The 10,645-nt window shown below is 45.7% G+C and overlaps 1 protein-coding gene across 1 annotated transcript in view; it reads right to left on the bottom strand.

The window, feature by feature from the left end:
* Positions 1 to 10,089, bottom strand: part of LOC118404900 (cartilage matrix protein-like) — a 10,307-nt gene extending 218 nt beyond the window's left edge. Inside the window, exons 1-6 of the mRNA XM_035804282.1 lie at positions 9,836 to 10,089; positions 6,527 to 6,621; positions 5,946 to 6,183; positions 5,017 to 5,330; positions 1,088 to 1,201; positions 241 to 503 (exon numbers count right to left, since the gene is read on the bottom strand). Of these exons, the coding sequence (XP_035660175.1) occupies positions 241 to 503; positions 1,088 to 1,201; positions 5,017 to 5,330; positions 5,946 to 6,183; positions 6,527 to 6,621; positions 9,836 to 9,846 (1,035 nt within the window). The 5' untranslated portion in view covers positions 9,847 to 10,089. The remainder of the gene's footprint in view (positions 1 to 240; positions 504 to 1,087; positions 1,202 to 5,016; positions 5,331 to 5,945; positions 6,184 to 6,526; positions 6,622 to 9,835) is intronic.
* Between the last annotated feature and the right edge of the window lie 556 nt (positions 10,090 to 10,645).

The raw sequence follows: 10,645 nt of genomic DNA, 5'->3' as shown, positions 1-10,645 counted from the left end.
TCTCTTTTTGTAGCAGGGCTAACCACTTTGTAATAACCATAGGCTAGTTGGGTAGCCCTGGCTGTGCCTTCTGAACAGCCAAACCAATAGATAAAAATAAATTTTACTTTGTGTTATCTTATGTAAGCTTCTCGGATCAATTCTTTCTTTAACACAATCACATGAAGTGTAGGCAACAAATTGAGCCCTGTATATCAGCAGCTGTTTTGCGCAAATATGTACATGTGCATCTACACTTACTGTCACAGACGTTCCATTGAGCAGTGATATACGGTGTCCATACACATTTACGTGAACCGCCCGTGCGTATGACATCTTAGTATTCCCGGTTTCGTATTCCGTATCCACTTCCACGTTGAAGAGCGGGCTATCTGTTGTCACCTTGTGCCTGACGAAGGTGTAGGTACATGTGCCCAGGAAGTCAGAACTTTTGCCGTCGAAGGTTCTGTAGTGTGGGTCTCCGTAAAGAGAACACTGCGCCATGTCCGCACTGAGAGAATTACCTACAAAAAAAATCATTACCATGTCCGCAATTACAGAATTGCCTATCAAAGCAACAGCAGCAACAACATCGTTAAAGAGATTTATCAGTCACGTATGAGTAAGATAGTAGTCTACGCAAGTCTCGGACCTAGTCTCGAGGCTGGGTCATTCCGTGATCAAGATGTACTGAACAGACATCGAAAATTTTGAAGTACGTGTTTTGCTTGAGTCATTGATCGAATGATTATTCTATTAAATAGCAACAGCAACGGAATGAAGAAAATTAATTCACGACTTCTTGTGTCGTCCTTCATTTCCTTTTATTATACACAGCGTCACACAAACGTCATTGAGAACTTGCTTATGAGAAGCTCCTTGACGATGCAGACTATCGAGACAAAACTAGGAGGGGTGCCACAAGGTAAAGTTATAGGTCCACTTTACAATTGAAATGGTATCGCCTATCGGCATTGTACCTTAAATAGGAAGTCACAACACCCCCGAATTATTGGATACGTCCAACATATAGCGTCAGTTCATATAGCATTACGTAATTTGTATTTCAGTCTTCATTTTCAAGGCAGTATATGTTACAGGGACTTACAGATTTCGCAGTATTCTCCAGTGAACCCAGGGGGACACCTGCAGTAGAAGGCCTGCCCCTGACTCTCACACGTCCCGCCGTTGTAGCATGGTTGTTCCAGGCACGACTTGTTCCCTGATATTAATACATAGGAAGCAATTCACTATGTGGATGATGACCTTCAAGTAGGTTATCTCCTTTTGATACGATTTGCTTTGTATTTCATTTCATTTCCTTTATTGATTCACAACATAACAGACATACACATAGTGGTAGCCTGAATGGCGTTGGAATGTACAACAAACGTATAGCCTGCTCCGTCCGCATATATACATAAGAACAATGTAAAATTACACAAGATAGTATACAACCCTAACATTGAGTATCATCATTACCACCATCATTAAAAGCTAAGTATCTATAGTCTTATTGTACAGCTTGATGGCTGTGTGCAAGAAAGAGTTCTGAAGTCTCTTAGTTCTAGCTGGGGGGATGGAGATAGTTTTTTTGTTTCTCAGTGATAGTCCCGTGGCAGTTGATCTGGAAGGTGGGACCAGGTCGTGTAGGGGATGCTCAACATCCAACATTTGTCTGAATAGTTTGACAGCTGCATCCTCGCGTCGCGACTGGAGGGTGGGCAGGTCGGGCACATCGCGCCTGCCCGCTCGGCTGATAATCCGTAGAGCTCGCTGTTGGACTCTCTGCATTGCACGTTCCTGTTCCTTGCTGCAGCCTACAAGGAGGACATGACAATATTCAAGAACTGGGCGCACGAGGGACACGTAGATAGTCACTAGGTCGGCGACACTGGTCCCTTGCTTTGCAAGTAGTCTCAAGAAGTGCAGTCTACGGGAGGCTTTAGTAACCATTGAGGTTACTTGCTCTTGCAGGGTGAGGTTTTTGTCCAAGATGAAGCCCAGACCTTTTGCGGACGCGACCCACGGAACGCACACACCCCCAAGGGTTAACCTTGGTGGGCTGGGAACAGATCTGCAGACACAGATTTGTAGCAGTTGGCTTTTCTTCCCGTTTAGCAACATGTTGTTGGTGTCAGCCCACGAGTCGAGATGAGATGTTTCTTCCTCAAGTGATTTATCTACGATGGCTTGAGGTAGTGAAAGAGTTCTGGACATTCCGACATCGTCCGCGTAGCCCACGTTCATAGTGTCAGGGTGTACTGTTGTCCTCGAGCTCATAAAGAGCAGAAAAAGATACGGGGACAGTACACCACCTTGTGGAACACCAGATGTCGGCTCCTTCCAGGAACTGGCCACGCCGTTGACTACTACCCTCTGACGCCGACCGCTGAGGTAGCTGTGGATCCAAGACACCATGCGTGGACTAGCCTGGATATCGATCACACGCTGTAGCAGTATGGCATGATCGACTCGATCGAAGGCTTTAGACATGTCAGCAAACAAAGCTCTGACCAGGGTTGGCTTCTTAGAATCCAACGCAGTTAGCCAAGTTTGTACCATACGCACAAGAGCGATCGTAGTTGAAGAGCCCCTCATGTACGCGTACTGGTCTTTAATGACGGCGCGTAAGGAAGGAAGAAGTCTCTTCAGGATGCATCGCTCCATCAGCTTAGCCAGCACAGACAGCAGAGAAATGGGTCGCATGTCGCAAACATCAGTTGCTCCCGCAGACTTCGGGACAGGTGCAATGTTGGCTGATTTCCATATGAGGGGCACTGTACCGTCTTCGTACGAGGCATTGAAGAGGTGAGTTATGATGGGTGCAAGATCTTCAGCGTGTTCTTTAAGGATCCAGCTGGGGAGATCGTCCGGACCACTTGCCTTTCTGGGGTTAATGGACTTCAGCAAGGCTTTTACTTCTCCAATCGAGCAGAGTTCATGACCACTGGCTCCACGTGGGAGAGGGAACAATGAGAGTGGCCGGCCCTGACACCAAGATTCGGAGAAGTGCTTGTTGGTGCTTTCTGCCACCTCCACAGCAGATGGCCCATCTGTTGTGACAGACCCAGACCTCTCGCACGTTCTTCCAAGCTCCTTATTGATGCTTGACCACCACTTGCTTGGATGTTCGCGCCTCAGGTGTTGAACATAGTTGCGATAGTGCCAGTTCTTGGCTTGTCGTACAACAGTCTTCACCTTGTTTCTGAGGCCTCTCCAGATGGGCGATTTACCATGTCGCTGGAATTCTATTTGCCGTTTGACGATCGCCCTTTTGACCCTGTCAGTCATCCAGGTCTTGTTGTTCTTATGTACGATTTTAACACGCATAGGAAAGTGTTTTTCGACAAGGGCATTGATGGTGGTGGAAAAGGTTGAAACCTTTTTCTCGACAGACACAGCATCACTCACTGCCGTCCAATCCGTCCCGGCTAGGGCTAGTGCGAAGTCAACTTTCCTTGCATTGGTCACCACCCTGCGACAGCATTTGACTGTTTTCTTCCTTTGCAGCTGTGTGCTGTTTTCAGGCTGAAGCACAACACAGCAGTGATCACTACTCCCCACTGGCGGGATGACCCGTGGTTTGCAGTAGTACTGGGCAATGTTTGTGATAACAACGTCCAGGGTCGCTGTGCCTCTTGTAGGCTGTTTGACTACTTGTCTTAAGGTGGGATGAGCTGCCTGTAGTCGTCGGAGTGGTAGTCCGTTCAGGTCTCCACAGATCAGGATTCCAGCTTGGGGCTGGTGGCTGTGAATACTGTCCACTGTGGTTACCAGGTGAGTTGACATCTCATCTATACCTTGTTTGTTGTTTCTGCACGGAGGATGGTAAATCAAACCGAGCACGATCACTGGGATAGTCCTGAGAAGCCATTGTGGTCGAAGTTGAACCCAGATCACTTCTAAGTTGCTGTCTTCCAGGTCATGCAATCTACGAGCGTGGATGTCAACATGTGAGTACACGGCAATCCCCCCGCCTTTCTGGTGTGGCCGATCCCGCCTGAATAGATTGTATCCTGGTATTGACATAACATTGTCAGGGATGTCTGGGGTTGCCCAGGTTTCTGTGATACATGCAATTTGTGCCGCATAGTTCTCAATTGTCGCTTCTAGTTCGTGTTTCTTGTTCCCAATTGACCTAACATTGGTCAACAGGAGTGATGGAATTGCTCTGCCCTTTTCACAGCTGTTGCTTTGAGAGGCGCAGTCCACAGATACCTCCCGCAATACCCTGACCCTCTTGATCACCGGTGTCGCACTGTCTGATTTGCATGTGAATCGGTCAAGCAAAGAAGGGGGAGGGCGATGTCCCTCGATGGTAGGAATGTTACGTAAGACACTTCTACCTGCCTTCCTTCCCCGGGGTCTGCAACGCCGAAGCAGTCCGTTGACGAGCAGGGACTTCTTGACATGAGAGTCGAGCGGGGCGATCACAGGACGCAGGCTCCGACGTAACCCACTTGAGTATCGACGCACTCCTGAGGACGCCATTATCCATGAAGGCCAGAACAGTCCGGACATGGCTAATTGTCGGTAACTCCTCTGTTTTCCAGTCTCAAACAGTAAACGAACGCTTTGCAGACAGCAGACAGTAACAGATACACTTATATTGCACAATAGTGGTACAAAAGCGGTTGAAAACACCGCAGGCGCTAACTGTAGGGCGGAGGCATGACAGCCGCGGCCGCCCGCTACAGGGGCCTATACAATATTTACCAAATTAGAAACCTCGCCCGTCACTTCTGCAAAACACCTTGAGGTAATTATACTTGACCGGGCTGAGATTTCCACTGTCAACCAACCAGAGAATCGAATTTGCCAAAAGAAAACAGTCGCTGATTGGTTGACAGGTGCACGTGGTTAGAGGTAACGCCACAAAAGTGGAAACCTCTGCCCGGCTAACAAACGCCTCCCCCAAAGTATATTGTGTATGTCACGGAGGAGGGTGTGTGTATTAGATTTGACATCTAGGCCGGCGTTTTCGGGCGTAATTTATCGCCTAACTTCACGTTTACTTTAAAAAAATCCACGTACCGCATAGATCTTCCTGCACCGCCGATGTCAGGCTGGTTATATTAGCGAAGCTGCCGACCCGGTACACGTACTCGGGATCCCCAGCGATGGCCAACAGACTGGCGTACTCAGCCTTCCCCACCCCGACAGCGTACAGCTGCACCCGCTTACTCCTCAGGTCCTCTGCCGGTGTCACCACGGAGTCGTAGGACCGCCCGTCCGTCACCAGCACCACGATGTTCGCCCTGTCCGGACGGTCCCCTGCCGCCGCAGTGAGGATGTTGTCTGATAGATACCGCAAGGCGGCGCCCGTGTACGTGCCTCCTCTCAAGTACCTGATCAATCAATCATAGAAAATGGTTAATTGATTTTTAAAAAAGCATGTGGCGTCATGTGTGGCGTAACCGGTAGATCGTTCGGCTCAGGATCTAGAGTCCCGAGTTCGATACCAGCCGTGCCCCCGACGTTGTGCGCTTGGGAAAAGCACTATTTACTCGACCTTCCTCACTTAACTCAGGTGCAAAAACGGGCACCTGACTTTGGACGAAAAGGTAAATATTACCTTTACCTTATGTCTGTACTGTGTATATGGCACTTTTGATATAAGTTACTAACTTGAGTGCAGTACCACATTATCCACGTCTGTCCAAAAGCAAAAAATAGTATCGCAGCCAAGGGATGAATTTTGCCTTCCTTACATGAAATATAATAATGCGCTTGGTTTGGACACAAGAAATTACACATCGAAAAGCATTTACAATAGTTAACCCTCCTCCTTACACCATAAAGTCTACACATTACAGAAAAGTAAAAGAGTTTAAAGATAGCTCTCAGGCAAGAGAAGACAAATGCTATATTGTTCTACTCTATTTGCCCGTCCCCTTTCATGCTACCTGCCCTCAAGAATGCTTTTACAAATAAACTTTTTATCAAAGTAATACATTGACCACCTGATTCCGTCGATGGCGCTCATGACCTCTGCTGAGGTGTTGTACCGGTTCAGTTTGAACTCTGTGCGGATCGTGGAGCTGTACTGGACAGCTCCTACCCGGGTCCCGTTCTGGCTGTTGATGTTGAACTCTTGTATGAGATCTTTGGCGAAGTCCTTGACTCGTTGGAAGTTGGTTTCCGTGACACTTCCAGAACCGTCCAATGAGAATACAATATCCACATTTGTGTCTCGACATTCTAACAAAAAGAAAGAAAAAAAGAGAAAGTAACACAACACATCACGTGACCTGTGTGACTCTTGTCTCGCAGGTCACGTGACTAACCATTCAGAGCTGAAGAAAGATGGCGGATGCCTTCTGAAAGCTTCTCCCCAAGCTTCAAGTCGTGCCTAGCAATTTTAATCTCTGTTGAAATCAACACAGAGAGGCTAACATCTACATGTACACGTAAAGCTGAATATCTGTGCTAGAAAGCCGCTTTCTTGGATTTGCAACTTAGCGTTCTACTGTTTGCTTGTTTATTTGTTTGTTTGCTTGTTTGTTTTCATTACTTTTATGATAATTAAAAGCCAAGATCGTACCTGAGTTGTTGGTAGTGTTCCCGCCATGGCCCGCTCCGAACGTCCCGCCTGTCCACACTAGACACAGCAGCAAGGCCACCAGCGCCCTCAGGCGCCTGAGATCGGAACGACAAGTAAATTTTTTAGCTGCGTGCCCTATATATGAACAGTACGTGTTCACAAAATCTTACGTCTAACTTCGTCTGTGCACGTGTGTAATGCACTTCGAATTCTCGCCCGAAACACATGTACTCAGAAATATGCATGCACACACGTGTACACACACAAACATACACAAGCATATGCACACGCACAAAAGTCAAACACACACACACATACATACACGAACACACGTTTAGGTAACTGTTCACTGCATGTGTTAATAAAGTCTTGATAAATATGTGGACGGCACAAGCTACGCATGACAACCTCTGACTCTAGTGAAAGAAGTGTTTGCATGCGATTGCAAATCCGCGAGCTCTAGCTAAATGACATTTTCGACAGCGATATAAACAGCCTATGTGCTTTCAATAACGCATTTCTTGTGATTTGTCCAATGTTCACAGGTCACCGACCCCCACCCCATGTGACAGAGTAGATTTTCCAGTTCGGTAGATTATGCCGAATTCGGCTAATGGTTGGAGGCGCCGAGCACATAGAGTCGTCAGAGCTCAAGAGCACGGAACACATAGGATCGTCCGAAAGTAGGGTTGGAACATATGGGCACTGGAACACATAGAGATGTCGGAACATATGGGTGTCGGACCATACATGGATGTCGGAACATATATTCGTGCCGAAACATAGGGGCGTGAGAACTTAGGAGTGTTGGGGCACACATAGGGTGGTCAGAACACAAGGGAACGGAACACATAGGGTCGTCAGAACATATGGGCACGGAACATGTACACATAGGATCGACAGAAAATAGAGTTGGAACATATGGGCACCTGAGCATATAAGGGTTAAATATCACACGACCCTGACATGTCGGGCAGTTGGGCCAGTTTCCTAAGCCAGTACCCTGTGTCTGTACGTAATAACTGGTGTGGTGGAACAAATACAATTCTTCGCTCCAATACCTCGAGTCACACCGAATATGACCGGGAGCACAGCAACACTCGGTCCATTGTATTGTCCAGTACTGACGGACAGTAATTTTCTCTACAGCCAGAGGGTGAATTCCAAAAGCTGAGCACATTTGATTGAACACAAAGGTTAGGACTTGGGTGCACGAAGGTGAAAAAGATAAACAATAGGTGGACATGCGACTGAAAACTCTTGATCCACTCATATCAGGGCGAGACCTACCCTTAATTCTTTTGAAAATTATAGTGGGTTCTTTTGTGGCGTTCTGTTGGCGTAATGGTTAACGTGCGTGGCCCAGAACCCCGAAGCATTGGGTTCGAATCTACTGGCATTTCACCGATGTTGTGCCCTTGGGAAAAGCACTTTATTCTACCAGGTGTGAAAATGGCTACCTGACTACGGTTAGGGATGTAAAATCTCCATAACAGAGCCCTTGACACAGTGGATAACAACCCACTGCCCATACGGCCTCGAAAAGGGTACGGCGCTTAAACTTTGCCTAGTGCTTTTTTTTTAAATATTCTCAGGTCTGTGCCTATTCCTAAACATGAGGAACCCGAAATAGAAGATACATGTACCATACTTCCGCGAATATATTATCCATAGTTGTGACTTTCTTGTTTTATCATTATAGTGAATTTGCCCCCCCCCCCCCCCATATTTGCCTTTGCAGTGTCTTGCTAGCCCACGAGACCAACTTTGGACCCTGGCCAATCCAACCTTCCCATCCTGCCAGTCTGAAGTTATTCGCCTCATATCGCGTAACGATATCTAAATGATTACGGACACACACCTACACAAGAAAACATGCAGATCTAAAGCAATACCTCCGTTTCACGGAGCTCGAGATAAAAACGACGTCGGTTCGACGTAAGGTTTCGTATCATTCGCTCACTCGGTAGTTTTATTCGGTGGTTATAGCAAAGGACCAGGCGTTATATACACATCGGGGCGGGTCATTAACTCTTAACTGTTGATCAGCTCCACCGAAACTCTCAATGATATCAGATGGAAAAACATAACAATGGAATTCGTTCTTCTGGTTATAGTGTGTTCAGCTCTTTTGAGAGATAGAGAAGGGATTGGCGATAATTTGCCCGATAATCCACAAAGCGTGGAGTGTTTCGCACGTTTGAGTGCCTAAATGGCAGTCAGTAAATACTATACAATTGATAGACAACAACCCCAGGTCTTCAATTAACAATCCAGCTGAAAGTTCATGCTTGATAGTTACATACTACATGAACATATCTGAAACAGAATTTGGTGTAAGTGTTCGTTTTCGGTTTTCCAGGTCAAAAATTAGTTCAGTTTGCTGCTTTTGATGAGTTTTATTTTCATTTTCATTTTTGAATTATCATCTTTTAGTAAATTCGTGCTAATAGTCTGTTATGATGTTCTCATTAGATTTTTTCTCTTGGTGCTTTGTTTCTGCCTTTGTTCAAGAAACACCGTACGGTTATGCTTTCATAGTAGTTATCTTTGAAATTAGGAAGGAATTTGATGCACATTAAGACTACATAAATAGAACGCGATGAAAAAAAGCAAAAGTTACAGTAGAATGAATGATCTGTGTTCTATAATTTCCAAGATGGCGACTTGAAAAAGATATACTAGTAGTACTGTACAGCAGAAATAATGCAATGTCAGTATTTTGCTGGAGGGAGGGGGGGCGGGGCATCGTGTTCTTCTGACCCAAATTCAGGGGACAGCCCATTTCAACAAACCTCGCGATCTTAAGTTTTTTCCTCAAAATCCTACAAATACCAAACTATCTAGTCACAATTCAAATGTTTTACTATGGTTACAAATCTTGATACCTATAATGTGTATGTAATTGTGTCAGGAATCGTCTATATAACTAGAAACATACACACGTGCGAGTGCGAACGATAACCAAAATAATACAATGTAACAAATGTAACAAAAGATGAAAAATTGAAAGACGCGCTAATATCAATGCACAACGGTGTACATATATACAAAGGAACACTGTCAAGCGTCCAAATGAGCACCTGTGTACATTTCTTAAGGCAGTTATACACGACAGGTGTGTGAAAGTAGTCCTACCAAATGCTCTATTACGTCATTTAAGTACTTATCGACCCTACACTAGAGCAAAGACTTAACCATTACATTCTTAAGGCATCGTCTTGTACATGATGATTCCGTATAAGCTATTAAAGCATCTCTTAGACTGGATTCTATAACCATTTGTCCTAAAAACATTGTTGTACTCACATAGAGGCCATCTGGGTGGGTTGATTCGGTCCACTCACGCTGATAGAGGTGTATGAACTTTGCAGACACTTAACACAGCAATCCAACTCAGATACCTCACTCTGAAAGTTCCCGCTTGTACTCTACCCCACCAAGGCCTATTGTACTACACCTGTAGTACTAAAAAAACCTGGTTAGGGTTGAAACGCAGGTGTTTTAGGGTGGAGAAACTCGTCCCCGGCCCTGCTTACCACCGATGGAATATGGTGGCCTCGACTACGCCTGGCCCTAAGGGTGATAGCCTACTTTTCGTCCAGTTGAGTGAGTTGATTGAGCAACTACGACAAAATGTTAGCGCTGTTCTATAGACCCCCTTTCCACTAGACGGCGATCGCGCTGCGCTCTCACTGCGACCTACATAGGATATGCGTAACCTTCGCTTTCACACTGGGTATATCATACAAAACGTAAGTGTGACTGAAAAGACGACAAATACAGAAAGTGTAAAAAGATTCGTTTCTTTTCTATACAATTCGTTGAGGGATATGTCAAATTTTAGGTCGCAGAGAGAGCGCGGCGAGAGCGCCGTCGTAGTGGAAAGCCGAAAGGGGGTATTACTGGAATCTCAGTCAATCGGCCATCATTGAAACGCTCCATCTAAAACTTGCGCTTGAGTGTGGCATGTTTTACAATAGTTGGTATGTTTGTTGTTACTTTCTATTTGATATATTTTTGTTTGTGTAAACAGATCAAGACATAACTCTCCTTCGCCAGTTAAGTGAGTAAGCCTATTTAACAACTACGCTAGACTAGTGCTGTTTTTTTTTTTTT

Source organism: Branchiostoma floridae, chromosome 17 (assembly GCF_000003815.2).
Source record: "Branchiostoma floridae strain S238N-H82 chromosome 17, Bfl_VNyyK, whole genome shotgun sequence".
Lineage (NCBI taxonomy): Eukaryota > Metazoa > Chordata > Leptocardii > Amphioxiformes > Branchiostomatidae > Branchiostoma > Branchiostoma floridae.
Note: the sequence above shows the minus strand (reverse complement) of the source record. Positions and strands in the feature narration are given on the sequence as shown.